Source organism: Cricetulus griseus, chromosome 4 (assembly GCF_003668045.3).
Source record: "Cricetulus griseus strain 17A/GY chromosome 4, alternate assembly CriGri-PICRH-1.0, whole genome shotgun sequence".
Classification (NCBI taxonomy): domain Eukaryota; kingdom Metazoa; phylum Chordata; class Mammalia; order Rodentia; family Cricetidae; genus Cricetulus; species Cricetulus griseus.
In genome coordinates, this window is record NC_048597.1 from 3,198,249 (window position 1) to 3,215,442 (window position 17,194).

The 17,194-nt window shown below is 40.7% G+C and overlaps 1 protein-coding gene across 2 annotated transcripts in view; it reads right to left on the reverse strand.

Moving 5' to 3' along the window:
* The window catches only part of Dyrk1a (dual specificity tyrosine phosphorylation regulated kinase 1A), a 116,334-nt gene that overhangs the window by 24,905 nt on the left and 74,235 nt on the right, over nucleotides 1-17,194 (reverse strand). The window contains exons 3-5 of one of the 2 annotated variants that reach the window (XM_035444275.1): nucleotides 7,637-7,833; nucleotides 3,222-3,314; nucleotides 986-1,174 (exon numbers count right to left, since the gene is read on the reverse strand). In XM_035444275.1, coding sequence (XP_035300166.1) covers nucleotides 986-1,174; nucleotides 3,222-3,314; nucleotides 7,637-7,833 — 479 coding nt within the window. Of the gene's footprint in view, nucleotides 1-985; nucleotides 1,175-3,221; nucleotides 3,342-7,636; nucleotides 7,834-17,194 lie in introns of both variants that reach the window. The other variant, XM_035444274.1, reaches the window with a different exon arrangement.

Here is a 17,194-nt window from a genome sequence, read left to right on the forward strand (position 1 = left end):
GCTGCAAACTCACTATGTTTGCATAGTAGCAGAAGATGAACTTAAACTCCCATAACCCTGGTCCTACCTCCCAAGTTCTAGGAATAGAGACATGTGTTACCACACCAAATTCTATAATGTGCTTATTTGTTTTTAATCAACAAAGCAAAGAGGATTTCACCAAAAGTCATTTTGACCCTCCCTCCCCATTTTATTGTACTCAGTAAAAAGTGGATTTGGATTGCATGTAACTATCTGAAGAGATGAATGGCGTTAGCCGTAAGTCACACGTCTAACCCAAAGAGCGTAGTGACTCAGTGAGGAGGGAGAAGGGCAGGCGGGAGTAGCGTAAACCTGTGACCTCAGCACTCGAGATGCTGACACAGGAAACAAGTTCTGGGCCAGCCAGAGCTACCTAAGCAGACCCTGTTCCCAAAGACAGAAACTGTGAGGAGGGAGGGAGTGAGCAATCCTGGGTGAGTTTGCTGCCACCAGGTGTTCAAAAAGGGCTGAGAATCACAGCCACAGAGAAGGCTAAGAGTGAAGAGGAACCCAGGCCCACTGCAGTTTCCCCAAGCAGAGAGCACTGAATGCACCAGCTGCTGGGAAGAAAGAGGATTGGAAGGAAGCCCGTGGGCCTGGTGCACTTAGATTGGCCAGAACACAGGTCCAGCCTCAAGAGGAGAATGAGTGCTTACTGTGTGCAGACAGGGGCATCTGAGTCTAAAAGAACAATGAAGAGCTGACTGGACTTAGCCCAGACAAAAGAGGTAATAATCAATTAAAGTTAATCACTTAGTCACTAGCTAAAAGTAAATAGCAGCAAAAGAAACATTTGTAAAAATAAAAGGGGTTTTTAAGGCTGGAAAATCATGATTATCTAAATATTTATATGTATATACTGTTTAAGTCGACTTATTACTATCAAAGTGTGCTGCTGAGGATGTGCTAACAGGACTAAATGGCAACTTTAATTAATGAAATACAGCGCTCGCCACTAAGTTACCTGTCCAAAGGAGCCTTTGCCTATCAGGGAGTCGATCTCATAACGATCCATCCACTTCTCCCCGTTTTTTACGATATAATCATAGTTATCGTCGTCATAGCCATCGTTGTAAACCTTCCGCTCCTTCTTGTGGCTGGAATCGTCTCCCTGGCCTTGTTGGTGTCTTCGCTTCTTTTTTGCATAGTAAACCTGAAATGGATATATAAGGGTTAACTGTGACTTAAGTCACTGTGGAGGGTGTGTATTAAATCATCATAAAACTGACGGACAATTCTTTTTTAATAAAAATACAAAAAACAAAGATTTTCTGCAGTAGACATCTGAGTGGGAAAATATATATACAAAGATGTCCATAGTGAAATCCAGGGCTATACTGCAGATAGATTTTATAAATAAGAGGTATTAAGTGACTGGTCTAAAATATCCCATTCACAAAGAATCAAAGTCCCTCATTTATACGTTTGTTAAACAGATCTCAGAAATACAATGAGGAACTCCAAACAAAAGGAGTAACATTTTTATTTATTCCCTTTAAGGTCAAGGGAATCTTTCATGCCAGTTTTAAATACCAATGAAAGTCATCCAATTTCTATGTCCAGACTGATGAAAGCCACACTCATTCTGTCCACATACCTCCCTGCCAATCCCTTAAGCCTTTGTGCTCAATTACAAACCAAATTATTGTTCTTAAACCTGAGGTTCTTACAGCTTAGTTTTTAAACCTACAGGATGACAACAATAATATCCCAAGAAATTGGTACCTTGATACACTCTGACAAGACATCTGGTAAGTGAGCTTCAACAAAGATGCTATTATTAACAATTTAACCGGGGTTTGATAAAAATTCATCACGTTAACAAACTGACATTGATACACTGTGAGAAATAATGTCTCAGGTATTTCCAGATAATCACAAAGTATAGTAAACAAATGTGTACAGAATCTACCTCAGGAATGTTCACCGAGGCTTTCTCATTTTATCTTGACACACTGCTGAGGCATTAAATGGCACTGAACTGTTGTACCATTTCTATGCACCTAAGAACACCTCTTTGGCAAAGTAGCTCCAGAGTGAGCAGAAGACAAACCGTCAGTGTGAAAGGCTCCAGTGAGGAAGCACAGCCTCTTCTACAAAGCATGAGAAATCTCTCACTTTACAATTAGTTATAAAACTAGAGTCGAGACCAGAAGCAAATGGCAACCCAGGAGAAAAGGTCCAAACACCAGAAAATAATTTTTAGTGGCAACAAGCCAAGTTACAAGGCAAATAATTCAATGTGCTTTTTTAAAATCCTGCTTTTCAATGAAAGTTTGTAAGTATTTTACCATGGAAAGGCACAGATAAAAGAACACACACTGTCCTGTAATCCCAGCATTCAGCAGGTTGGGGCAGGAGGACTGTTGCAAGTTTGAGACCAGCCTAGGCTACAGACTGAGATCCTGTCTCAGAAACTAATTAATTAATTAATTAATTAATTAATTAATTAATCTCACAAATAAATTAATTCATTAATTTGGGGGGAATGTAAAAGACCTAACAGAAATATGATTAGTACAAATAAAGCAAGTCCTTTTAACTTCATAGTCAGTGCATCTCATACAAAGTCCTGGCAGCAGGACCAAAGCAGAAATATATACAAGTAAATCATACATGTGTATGTGTATTTCTCATATATAATATAGATATGAAAATTTAAGTGAAAGTCTACTGCCTACGTGCTTTTCTTTTTTGTTTTTAAAGATTTTATTTATTTATTATGTATACAGCATTCTGCTTCCATATATATATCTGCACTCCAGAAGAGGGTACCAGATCTCGTAACAGATGGTTGTGAGCCACCATGTGGTTGCTGGGAATTGGAACTCAGGACCTCTGGAAGAGCCGCTGGTGCTCTTAATCTCAGAGCAATCTCTCCAGTCCCCCTACATGCTTTTCATAGCTATTTGCTGCCCTCACTTGCTCTGAGAAGCTACAGAAATAAGTCAGCATATTAAATATACTTTGGAAAAGAGGCAGTCATCCACAGAGCTCTCATCTGTAGTCCTTGTTAATAGATTTTCTACAGTTCTAATTACACTATCTAAAAATCATTAACTTATTAAAATTCATAGTTTTCATAAATATTACAATTATTAGAAATAAAAACACATTTAGATGTCTAAAGAGGCAACAAAACACTTGTCCCTTGTTCCACTGAAAATACAGATGATATCCTAGCAAATCAATACTCTTACCTCATTAATATGCTTGTATGTTTTGATCAAGTCGACAGAAAGTTTTCTCAAAGGAGCGGTTGCTGGATCACGAAAGGTTTGGGGCATCCGCCTCTGTAACATGACAATGTCAGGCATCACCTTAAACAGACAGAGAGACTAGCAGTTTAACTACACTGTAGCGGCATAACACCCGCTACCATATCCAGTCACATCCCCTCAGGCCCTTTTTATACGACCTAGTCAAGTTCCCGCTACCAGAACCAGTACTCAAGTCCCTTCTAGCAAAATAGACTTATATTAGACTACACATTCTTAAAGTTATTTCCTTTATCTGGATTCTAAGGGAAACAACTTCTGGAGCAAATAAATGAAATTAGAAGATAATATGCTCGGCGTCTGTGTCTGGATCCTGTTCCCCCAAACAGTGGAATTGTAAGTACATCCATGACCCTGGGGACATATGTGATGCTGCCTCACACGTCATCTCTGCTAGACAATTAGTCCTGTGACAATTTCTTTTTACGAAATTTCGAAAGCCTGACAGGTTTACAACAGCAGTTAAAACACACCTGGCCACTGAGCCAGCCTGAAGCTTCTGAAACCAGAGGACCCCAGAGAGCCAGTGCTGGATGCTGAAGAAGCATGCCTCTCACATACCAGACTCTGCCCCTCCAGTAACTATCTGCCCCTGTTACAAAAGCAAGACCAAAAATTGCACAGGCATGGCAGTATCACAGAGGCCTTCTGCGAGTACCATTCTGCCACTAGGTGCCACGCCTCAGTGAAGGAGTTCCTAAAAGGGTTCCTGCAGTCAAGAGACTCAAATCCAATGACTCTGGACACCTACAGTGATGCCCACCAGACCACTCTGGTGCCAAGGCTCAGCTCTTAAGGATGATACCTGCAGTCCTGGTTAATGGATAACTAACCAAAAAAAAAAAAAAAAAAAAAAAAAAAAAAAAAAAAAAAAAAGGACAGAACTGGAAACAAGCACCACCCATTACAGAGTTTACATGGGTGCACTTGTCTGTAAGCCGACTCTGAAATGGCTCTCCTCTGCATGCATAATCACTGCATGGGTGCACACGTGGAGGCCAAGGCATATCTTCAGGCAACATGGTGCCAGTCTCTCACTGGCCTGGAGCCCCAGGGACCCCTGTCTCAGCCTCGCCAGCGCTGGAACTACAGGCTCACAGCAGCACCATTTCACGTGAATGCCAGGAATGAAGAGAGGTCCTTCTGCTCACAAGGAAAATGTGCTGCTCACAGCCACTCCCCAGCCCTGCATGCTCAAATCCCTAAAACTCTGATATAACAGCTACTCCCCAGCCCTGCATGCTCAAATCCCTAAAACTCTGATATACAACTGGTGAATCCACTGAACTGGGTGACTGAGCATTATTTTAGTTCTCACTAGGTAACTTAGCAGGAGTTATTTGTAAGTACACATCTGAAGTATGTGTTAAGTACACATAATTAACAATACTTAAATTAATGTTTTATTTCTTAAAATATAAACAGGCAAAACTAAATTCAAAGAATACCATTCCTTGGGGACTTATACTGAACAGCCAACACTAGCAATAAGCATGTCAATTCTTTCATGTGAATTAATGCTATAAGTATTTAAAGTAATGAATACGTTTTAATTAACAGTTCTTTCTTCCCTTTTGAATTTAAGTTTCTAGCATTGTTTCATGAAAGTAACTTGTGTTTAGGAGGTTCTTGGATCCATGCAATGCAGTCTCACTGACAAAAATCACTGAAATATTCTACTACTACTGTATGTAAAAATTGGTATTATAGCAAAACCAATTCAATAGCCAAAGAGTAAAATGACACTAACAGCAAATATTTACTGAGAACTATTTTAAGCATGCACATTTTGTATGTATCTTATGAGACAAGGTACTATTTCTGCCACCATTTATAAATGAGAATACTGAGTGCTACTCCAATAAACTGACCAAGGTTCCAGAGCAAGTGAAGGGAAAGCCCACAAGGCCGCAACCCTACATAAAGAACTACAGGCAACTAAGGAAGGTTGACAGCAGGAGAGATAGGTGGCTTTTCCTGGGTTATCCAATACCAAATGCTTGGTCCTGAAAACATGCATACAGGTACATTAAACAGATCGAGCAAGTTATATTTAGAAATCCATGCTTCACTCCAACAACTACTTTCTATTTCATTCATTTAGACTTAGTCCCTATGTCCATCCATAAGGGAACAGAGCCCTGTTTTCTCCCTTTCTGCTCTTCTGAGTGGCCAATGAAGTCAAGTGGAAGGGACACTCACACCCACACCCAGGACACCTACCAGTGAGCTCAACAACTTGCCTTGAGAGCTGGATGAGCCCCAAGGTCAGGGCTCCAGTGACAGCCATACTTGGTCTACGCCCATGTCTACTATGGTTCTCGTGTCTTAACTATTTTTCAAACAAACCTATTATATTTATACCCAACATATTCATGAGAAATAAAATCTAAGTTCTTTTCAAAGCACTTGGGCAGTGAATTTCACTTAAAAGACATTAATAAAATGATAGTAAGAAGCAATGAAAATCACATTATGAAATTTATACATGATAATAGCTAGAAAATACTTAAGAGGGTCTAGAATAAGGTCCCGGTTTTACATTCAAAAACCTCTCAGACATGAGATGTCCCTGTGTTTTTAACTCAAGTGCTACCTATAGCCAACGTCATGAGCCCATCATATATACCTTGGCAAGCCACACATCAGTCCTAAGGAAGATACCTTCTTCTAAAGACTGCCTTATTAGATGCAGAAATGTGTTAACTGTGAAAGAAATACTTATTACTTAGTAGTCTTTTGTTTGTTTGTTTGTTTGTTTGTTTGTTTGTTTGTAGCCGTGGATGTCTTAGAACTCACTATATAGACAAAGCTGGCTGGACTGAAACTCAGCGATCTGCTTGCCTCTGCCTCTTCCTCTTCCTCCCAAGTACACCACCACACCTGCCTGGGTTTAGCAGTCTCTTTACATCACATGAATCTTTAAAAACATTTTATGTTTTAAATCAGAAATATTAAGCAAAGCATCATTTAAATGACTTAAAAATAAGATACTAGCTGAATATGAAAATAGACACTCTGCTAACTACATTATCAACTAACATGATATAATGATCACAATTATTTTAGAGGTTTTTTTTCTGGCTCTCCAAACAGCAGCTGTTATAAACCGAGAGCACCATGTCTAAAGGAAGCAAGCAGAGCTGGGCTGGGAAGTCTACCACCACTCACACTGAGGAGTCAAACACAAGTGGAACCCAATCTCTCCAGCTGGGAAATGAGCACGTTAAATCAGAGTCCATGTGCATACCACTTTGACAGAGTGCAAGACTGGCCCTGACAACACTGTGTCTTCAGAGCACACCGCAGGTGGACCCGTGTGCTTTGACTTACCCTACTCCTTCTGCTTCTCTCTGGTACATTACCAAGAGCTGTCTAAATCTGAACATCCTGATGAATTGCTCCAATTCTCAAACACAGCCCTAACTTGTGAACCAATGCACGGAATGAAACATTCGAAGCCCCACCACACTGGTGCTGTTCACATACTCTATAAAAGCTACCAGCCAAGGACACTGGGGACACAGACACTCATTACTCAACCAGAGAAAGCACATTTCACCCAACTGATCCAATATAACAAACACTTGTCACTCATTCCTCACTTGCTATACAAAAAGATCTGAATAAAGCAATGGCCACCTGAACGCCTCCATCCATCAACAGCAGTCGTGTTATGTCCCCACCACAGCGAGAAAACTGCCTCTTCCTCACAACCACGGCCAGTGAGAAGACACCCCCGAAACAGTGATTAAAGTGGGGAGCAGCTAATTCAAACATCTAAGATAGACCCATGCATACAAATACAATGTGTTCATTTCAACTTTCTTTTGATAGCCTCGAGTTTTTGAGAAACTGCTGGATCTGTAGTCTGAATGTTACAACAGCGGGCTTACTATTCACACATCCTTGAGTGCTAAGGATTTTGTCTGTAAATTTACAAATGTATATAAAAATTGTTTATAACATAAAAGCATAAACATAAATTTGTTGTAACTGATTCTCAGTTTCCTATGCCTTTCTTAAATTAGCCATTTTCACAAATGTTTTTACATTTTTTAAAAATACTCTTCTTTAGAAATAATTCCCACTTCTTTATTCCAGATTGAGAAGCTGTGGCTATGTTTGAGACTTATCTTCCAGTAAAGTGAAATAAATATGTTAAAGGATAAGAGGAACCAACAAACTTAAACACAAACTTCTAAGCATCATGCTTTATCTACCAAGGCTTCCATTTAACATGTAAAACTGAAGGGATTTTGTCATTTCACTGGTCTAGTATCTTCAAAGGGATAAGCTATAATTTCAACATCATTTCTGATAATTAATGAAATTACCTGGTTAGTTAGAGGTTGCGGAATCTGGTCAGAATATGATAAGGCAGAAACCTGCTGTTCACTTAAATTTGGCTGGCGACGGTCACTGTACTGGTGTGAATGGGGCATCTGTCCAGCCATCTGAAGGCCAGCAGCATGGAATGAAAACGACGGTGCAAGCCGAACAGATGAAGGTTTGCATGCTGAAGTCTCTCCTCCTGGGAACAGACAGGGTTAAACAGAGGGTTAGAAAGTATTCACATCCCAATGGGTGTGTCAGTCTGATGTATCTCAGGCACTTAACTTAATCCTTGAGGACATTCAATATTATTAAAAACCTTTGTAACAAGCAACAGGTATAGTCCTTAAACATAACAGCTGTATGTTAAATATGGCATAAAACACGGGTTAAAGTGAATATAAATTTCTTTTGAGAAAATCCCTTTAGCATTTTATAATGAACAACTTAAAAATATTCATTTATTTGTTTACTTTTTAGAAAATATTTTGAGTGTACAAGCATGAGCTCACACATGCCATGTCATAGTACACATGTGAAGACAGAGGGCCAGCTGTGCAGCCAGTTTCTCTCCTTGTACCATGTAAGTCTTGAGGATCAAACTCAGGCCATCAGATTTGGCAGTAGGTGCCTTTATTCATAGCAGAAAAAGAAGATGAACACTACAGTCCATAGAACCACTGATGGCTAAGAAAAGGCAAGACTTCCTTAAAAAAAAAAAAAAAAATTCCTATCTCCAGCCAAACTTGTGATTAGAAAACAGTCTTAAAACTCTGGTCAGTCAACTCTGGACCCCAAGTACTGTGTCTCATCATAAATGAAAGGCAGCGTTCACCAGACTACACTACCCAAAAAAGGACACTTTCCCTGAGGTGACCATTTTAGAGAAACAAACCAGAGCAGAGGCTAAGCCAGGTTAGAGTTAGAAATCTCAGCTCTGCCACACACATATAAGAGCCTTTCTTGACAATCGTATGAAGGTATCTACCTGACAAGGGTGCTGTGAAGGATGAGTGCTCAGAGCACCTCTAGGAACTTGTAAACAGGCAGACACTATCAGCCATTATCACACTGTCAAGCACTCTAACTTTACTGGGAGGAGTAAAAACCATGGACGATGAGCAGCTGGTGGAGCACGGCCCCTCTAACTGAGAACGTCTGCTTCTCCTTCCATCACACCAACAGCAGCCCCACCCTGATCAAACCACAGTCGCAGCCGCCTCGCCGCCAGCCCCAGTGTCCTGGACTCCACGCCGACACAGCACTCAAAGGAAGCTGCTCTCATTTCTACCACCACATCCCACCTGGGACTACCACACGGATTCCTACAGGCTGGTTATCTTTCTTCAGCTGTGTACACCTCTACTGTCAGGGGATGGATGGCCAGAGGGACCTTTGTAAAGGTAGGCTCGGCCTGCCCCCAACACCGTTCTTAGAGCAGCTTGTGTTTACCATGGTGCAGCTTCAACTGGCTGACATCGAGCGCAAACAACTCAAGTGACATCGAATCTATGTTAAGAGTTAATGCAACTTCTCATAAACTTTCCATTTTCAGTCAATTTAATTAAATGGAGAAACTAATCAGTTAAGGAAACAAAATAAGTCCCAGAAAATTATCTTAATAACTGATGTGAATAAGGACAGCAGCCATGTCTGTAACAGCAAAAATTCAGAATTCTAATTGTCAAATGGTATGGAGGAAGGCTTTCACCTGTATGCTAAAAAGAACATGTGGCCACAGACTACAGAGGTCCTTAATATATAAAGAGAACTTGATAACAGTAGTATGATTAAGGCTGGAAATGACAAATTACTTAAGCATTCAGGAACTTTTTACTAATCCTATGCAATGTTAACAACTCTAAAGAGAAGTCACTGTCCTTATACTCTAGATGCTACGGTGTTAATCTGTGGCTGTGCCTCACACCCTTGAACAATACTCCCCAGGTCCTGTGATTCCAACCACCGTGACTCCTGTCAAAAGGTACTTATGATTTGGATACTGTACATCTAGGGTAGAGCTTGAGAGTTAACATCTCAAAAAACTACCAGTTGATGCCAGTACTATTTTTAAAAGATCTACAAGATAATTAACTGCTTTTGTTCTTTTTAAAGAGTGGTGCCAACCCAGCACACTTAGGAGGAAGAGTTCAAGACCACCCTAGGCCAACACAGTTTCCCGAACAGCCAAGATTAAAATGTCTATAAATGGATGGATGGATGGATGGATGGATGGATGGATGGATAGATAGATAGATAGATAGATAGATAGATAGATAGATAGATAGATAGATAGATAGATAGATAGATAAGACAGACAGACAGACAGACAGACAGACAGACAGACAGACAGTTGTTCTCTAGGCAGCAGCAGCAGATGATGATGATGCAAAAGTGAGCAATGTCTGACCACAAAGTGTACCACAGGTTCCCAATATACTTATTTGCCCAGTTATTTTTGCTTTGGGTTTTTTATTGCTTTTTTGTTTGCTTGGTTGGTTGGCTGGTTGGTTGGTTGGTTTTGAAGACAGACTTTCTCTGTGTAGCCCAGGCTGGCCTAACTTAAGAGATCTGCCCGCCTCTGCCTCCCAAGTATTAGAATTAAAGGCGTGTGCCACCACCTGGCAGATTTGGTTCTTAGCGATGACAGTGGGGGAGGGGACATCTGTGTGTGCACTCAGGTGTTTTCCTGTGCAAGTGTTGCATGTTAGGTGGCAAAGTACCCGATACTCTTTTTACAATCTGCCATGGGTCATCAACGAGCGCAGATTCAGAAGAAACAACTCTCTTTGTCTTTGGGGATTTTAAAGCATTGTGGTGTTGGACACACCTGACAGGTGTACTTTTTATGCTCATGTCTACCTCATACTCAAGTCTATGTATAAATGTCACAAATGATGCCAAGAAATAGAAGGTGTCCACTCAGTTATTTCTTCCCTACGATAAGGCTCCAAGAAGACAAGCCAATGCAGACATTTCTCTCAATCTGACCCTGAATGAAGCAAATTACCATGTTGCGTTTTCTTCCCACAGTGTCTACCATCTTATTCACACTCAAGTGTTAACTTAAAGGTAGACACAGCGCATCTTTCAGCAGAGGTGACAGACAATGAAGAACTAGGCTGAGGCATACAAAATTGTCAGTATCCAGCTTCCTTTGTGATCTAAAGTAACAATTTCATGATTCAACCCAATACCTCTACCATATTACAATGGTCCTTATCCCATTAAAAAAAACAAGCAACTGTGTGATGCTTTAGCCTAAGAGTATGACACAGTTAGCAGATAAACTTGTAACAGTTAATTCTTCAATCATTATTTGAAGTTCAGTCCCACCAAGTGTTTGGATTATTGAAGCACATATGCAATGTCCTGTTCCTACCGTCCATATCTTTGTGAACTGTTCTTTGTTTTTTGGTTTTTACCACAAAAGCATGTTTTAACTTCCAAAACCCATTAACATTCTGTTGCCAAATTAACTTGGGCACTAAGTGTTTCTCAGAGTATTGTAGGCAGACCTACAATGGTTAGGGAGCAGCAGCACTAGCTGTGTGGATGAGGCCATCCGCAGACTGCTGGGGCAGGTACGGGATGCACTCAACACTGCAGACCCAGGGTAAGAACAAACTAAAGGGCCTGAGGAAGAACTGAGGAAATGGAACAAGGAGCAACTGACCTTTGACCTTTCCGGTACCTGACTCATCTCAAGGTAGAGAGTACACTAGAGGGGCACACTGCACTCAGTACCCTGCATGGGTGGGTCTCTATTACTACCGTGCAGACACAAGAGAGTGACTGCATTGTTCTAGATTAGGTTTAAAGAGGTACAGCCAACCTGAGAACAGTATTAAGGAACAAAAAATGAAAGTAATTCAAGTTGATCCAAATTAGAGCACCCAAATATGAAAAGTCTGGAACTAAGATCTGACACAGAATCCCATAAGGAACGCCAGGGGAAACCAGGTTTGCATGGAATAAACCTACAAGATTCCTAAGCAGCAAGAAACCAAGTACTACAGAGAAGAGAGTGTTAGAGGAGCAGCCAGCTGTGTTTTAAGTGATGGCTGCAAACACTGGCATTGGGAGAGTAATGAATGTGAACCCATGAGTGAATTCGCTGACATTTCACCATCAGCACCAAGCATGCTACTTGGCACACCCCTTGCATTCAGGAAGTAGCTTTTCAATGGCTGAGCAGGGTTCTCAGGGCACAAGTCTTTACTGTACTCCGCCTGCCCTTCACAGCCCAAATAGTGCACCGTCTAGCTCTATGGCTGCTGGTGTTAGGTAAATCTATGTTAAAATCCAAACACACATCAACTGTGGCTTTGCTGAATCTAATGATAAGGACAGTTTAATAAAAGTGATCTTACATTAAGGACCTATGAACTGACTTGTGGTGACCAATATATGTTGCTACATGATTCACAAACACATACATATCACACACACACACACACACACACACACACACACAGGCACATGCAAACATCTTCACCTATTAAACACAATACTCAACTGTGCATAGGAACAATGAAATTGCTTGTGAGAGATGAGTAAAAGCCCGTGTTTATCCTAAGTATGAAACATTAATGAAATCAGTCTATCAAGCTCTTGGCAACAGTGGGATATGATAAAAGATTATCATCTCAGACGTCCACATCTGACCACTTTAAAGTTCCTGCAACCAGACTACAGAACTGGCCAAGACATGAAGTAACTGGTTTTCAAACATGTGGGGGACATCTATGATCATGGAGAAAAAGGAATTGATCACTGTCGTTCTCTCTGGAGGAGACTCACAGAGTAGTATCAGACTTCAATAAAAACATGGCAATGTGGCTGAGCTGTGTGGACAAAAATGAGAATTCAAGACTGGCAGGAACGAGCAAGTCAAGTCATCCTGGACTCTCATCTTTAGCTAAGCTACACAGTACAGCCCTTGCAGTTAGGCAACAAAATCTATCTGAAACCTTGAGCTAAACAATGATCCAAACCTGCACGGGCCAGTGCGACACTGTATTCCAACCAACTAGATGAGTAAACCAAGATAAACAACCACAGAAATCCAACAGAGGCCAGAAGACCATGTTTTAGGTTCAGGGTTCACCTAGTTTATCCTAAAACAAAGGCTTGACCTTCTTAGCACAGACAGAAAGACAAATCTCAAAGGATGAGGACACAATTAAATACTCTCTAAGAAGGACAGCAAAGTCTAGATGTCCTACCACACAGCATAGACACACTGTGACATCAATCAAATCCCACCAGGCCAGAAAACGCAGGGAACTGCAAGAGCTGCGAACATCCATTAACAAATAGTAAAATTAAAACACAAAAAATGCTACTATAAGTAAACCCTGAATCTTACAAGAGAAGTATAATCTATAAAAGGAGCCACATGGAAATTATAGAAATGAAAATTTCAATCATTTGACCTCATGGCAGACCAGACACTAGAGAAGATCAGTGAATATTGAATGAATGAATGAATGAATGAATGAATGAATGAATGGGAACTTGCTGAATTCAAAAGTACAAAGAATAACAGGAAAAAGTACAAAGCACTGAAACATCCAACCAAATCATTGAAATCAACAAAGCAGACAGAGGCTTTTACATACATGTAAACCACTGACTTATAAAAAAACCTTATATTCCATCAGGGAAAAGGAAATCACCTTCAGTAAGACCAAAGAAAGAGACCTCCAGCCTACACTTCTATATCCAGTGAAAATAGCCTCATTAAAATGCCAGCAAAGTAATTTTTCAGTCAACGAAGGAATGTCAACATAAGATCTGCACAAATCAGGAAAATACTTCTCAAAGACAACTGTGTGACCGACTTTGTGCGCAAAATAACATACTGTGGAGCTAGCTCATTACAGCCATAAAAACAAATGGATGACAGTATAGCAAAAGGACAAGCCCGGGAAGGTGGGAGCTCAGGCAGTGCAGCTGGGCAGTGTGTACGAAGCCCAGAACAGCAACTGAGACAGACAGCTGCAAAGACAAGAATCCCGGGAACAGTCCTGGCCATATTTAACCTACTGCGTATTTCACAGGAGCGCAGTCCTGAAGCACTGTACTATCCTAAAAGCTAAACTAAAGAAAATTTTATTCAACTCAAAGCAAAAGTACTTTTACCTCCCAATCACAAGAGGTAAGCTAGTTCCTTACTGCTGAAATAGGAAGCCAAGAACTTAGCTTTTAATAGAACATGGAATATGAAAAATAGTGCCTGAAGATATAGCTGCTGGGCACCTTAATTATTGTACTGTTATAACTCACATGTGCAAATCTGTATTTTCTCTAATACCCTCTAACACACTACTTCTAAGTAGTAAGAATATAAGGCAGGCAATACCACCTGGAATCTGTAGATGCTGATGGAATTAAATATTCCAAGAAAACATTTTTTTTCTGATGATACCTATTCTAAGACATTTCAGAAATAAAACCATCTAAAACTTCACCCTTTTGTGGGTCACCAAGCAGCTCTGAGTGCACTAGGAATCCAGGGGGTGGAAAAACTTGAGAACCAAAGACAGGTAAATAAAGACATGTCTTGTCTCAGGATTACGTCTGAGAGGAGAGTAAGCTTTTGGTGGGGAGACACCATCTTTAATCCCAACAGTGACAGAAGCAGATGAGCCTCTGAGTTTGATGCCAACCTGATCTACAGGGTGAGTTCCAGGAAAGACAGGGTTATGCAGAAAACCCTTGTCTCGAAAACAAATAAAAAAATAGAATTGTCAATCCTCTCTGATTAGTCTGGTGCCACCTGCCCAGCACAGGAGCTGCTCTGTGCAAAGTCACCCCCTCTCCTGGCCTTCCTGCATGCTGGGCCCCACGGATTCGGATAGCCATGAAAGCTCCTAAGCAACAGTATGGTAGAATCCACCATTAAGAGACTTAGCAATGCCAGCATAAAATGGATAACAAGACTACCTGACAGTTCTTAAATTATTACAACAAAACTTTTGAGAAACTTAATACTAATGCTTTACTAGAAACATTCCCCATTTTTTTAAAAAAACAGCAATTTGGAAATGCCTACTTACATCATGTTTTCGGTTTGAGGCAAATGTAATAGGAAAACAGTTAACTTTGTGGTTTGTGACCCTCAGTGGCTAAACCAAGCACTCAGCCTAAGGCATCCAAGGAAGTAGGGATACTGCTTTCCACAAGCATTTATTTCCTGACAAGAGTGCACCCACCTTCCAGTGACAAACAGCATGCTCATTTCTGGTGGAAGCTTAGCGTTAGTTCTGTAGCTCATAGCTCTGAAGGACTAGCCCAGGCGTCTTTGGATGGACGACAGCTGCTGAGGCGGTCCTTTCCCAGAAGAGTCCCAGCACAGAACACAAAGCTGCACCCATGGACAGCCCAGACTGTCATACCAAAACCACACCCCCAAAATGCCTGACATCTATAACCACCTGTAAGGATGACTCGTGTTTGCAGGATCCTAGATTTCCAACAGTGGTCACTGCTCCAGCAGCATCTAAGTTAACAGTATAGAAAATGAGGCAGTAATGGCGGTCCTGATGAAAATGCTCATTAGCTAACCAGCATTTGCAGTCCAGATTCTCACACATTCCTAAGAACCACACAAAACTTCCTTGTTCTTCAAGCTGATGCACTGCACTGGCTATAGTCAAATAACTCTGTAAAGCAACCTAATAAAAGACTTCAGAGCAGATGGTAAGAAAGCCTCTGGTACTATCTGGTCTTTCAAAGGGTGAAAATGAGTCACTACATGGAGAAGGGATGTCCCAGGCTTGATTCCAAACTGCCCTTCACACTCCTACCTGCCAGGTGCAGTCTGGCACATCAAATGCTCATAGTCAGCCAAAGTGACAGAAGTATATTAGTTGAGTACATTTATCTGACAAAATCAGCCCTTCCGATTTTCAGTCTGGTGATGAGGCCTTCATTCTCTGCTCCTAGGCCAGAGCCATTCATGAGTGGAATAGTTAAGGGTCAACTCCACAACACTCAGGACAGCTGAACTTGAGCGATCCAGCTTTTCATAGCCCAGATGCTTTTCAAACTTGCAAATCTAGCACGTATGTAAAAGGGGTAAAGCAAAAACCTCGATCCCACAAGTCCAGCTACAATACAGAAATTACTGTTCAAAGAAGTCCTGTGGGCAACAAGACAACTCATTGCCACACTCAATGGGAATTGAGCACTCCCTTGTAACATGCCACAGACATGAAAACACTATATAATTTGCAGAGGAGGCAAAAGATGATCCATAATCATTCAAAGAAACCTTTTAATAGTAAGATTCCATATTAATTCATTTTATCATAAATTCCAATAATAGCAAAATGCTCCTTATCTAAAAAATGTTAACATTGCACAGTGATGTCCACATATACACACACACACACACACACACACACACACACACACACACACACACACACACACACACACACACACACACAGACACAAATTACCTCTCCCCAATGTCCTCAGTGTCTCTTCAAATCTGACACCTGTAACTTTGTCGAGGCTTTTACAACACATTAACAGGATCTTCCCAGTGATAGCCAAGTACAGAGACACTCATTACAAAGTCATTAAAAAAGTCAAAAGTTGACTGGCTAGCCGCTTTTCCCTCAGCACAAAGGAGTTAAAATCACAGAAAAAGACAACCAGAACTAAATACAGGAGAGCCCTACCAACCACTGCCCCACAACAATGCTGCCTAAGAATACCTGGAGATATGACCAAGCTTTGGGCCGTCTGCTTCAAGCCTTCCTCTGCCCTCTAAAGCGGTTCAGCAAAAGCAGCTAAGAAAAAACTTTAAAAAAGAAGGAAAACTTTCCCCTCTCTTATCCCAAGGATAAACAGGGAGCCATGTACATACTCCTACCTCTTTTTTAGTTCTAGTTAAACAGCTGTAAAATAAACAAGATATTTTTAAGCCAGTTAAGTACTTATAGCTTAACATTTAAAATTATCCAATGAGGTAATCATTTGGCTTAATGATTTCAATTAGAACACTGTGTATTTACAGAATTTCCTTCACAACCCATTCAAAAGACAAGGTATTTACCTGAACAAAGACACTTAAAAGTTAATTATGAGTGGGCTTGATGGCATGTGCCTTTAATCCCAGCACTTAGGGAGCAGAGACAGGTTGATCTCTTTTCAGTTTGTAGTCAGCCTGGTCTACATAGAGTCTGAGGTCTACTCTGTAGTCTACATTGAGTCTGAGGCCAGCCAGGGACACGCAGTGAGACCCTATTTCAATAAACAAATAATAATAAAGTAAAATAAACCAAATTAACTACATAATAATAGTTTTAATATTTAAGAATAAAAGTTCCTCATTAAAAAGTCTACTTATATAGCAAATTTCACCCTCTTTACATATATTATGCAAAAGCAGTCGCCATTTCAGTTGAACACCTAACCAAAATAATCTAGAAAGCACTGCCATCCAAAAGCTGCATACTATCCTCAATACACATGGCAGCCAGCATTCTAGCCTAAATAATACAACTCAAGTCACTAAAGCTACTCCCCTCTCTTCACCCAAT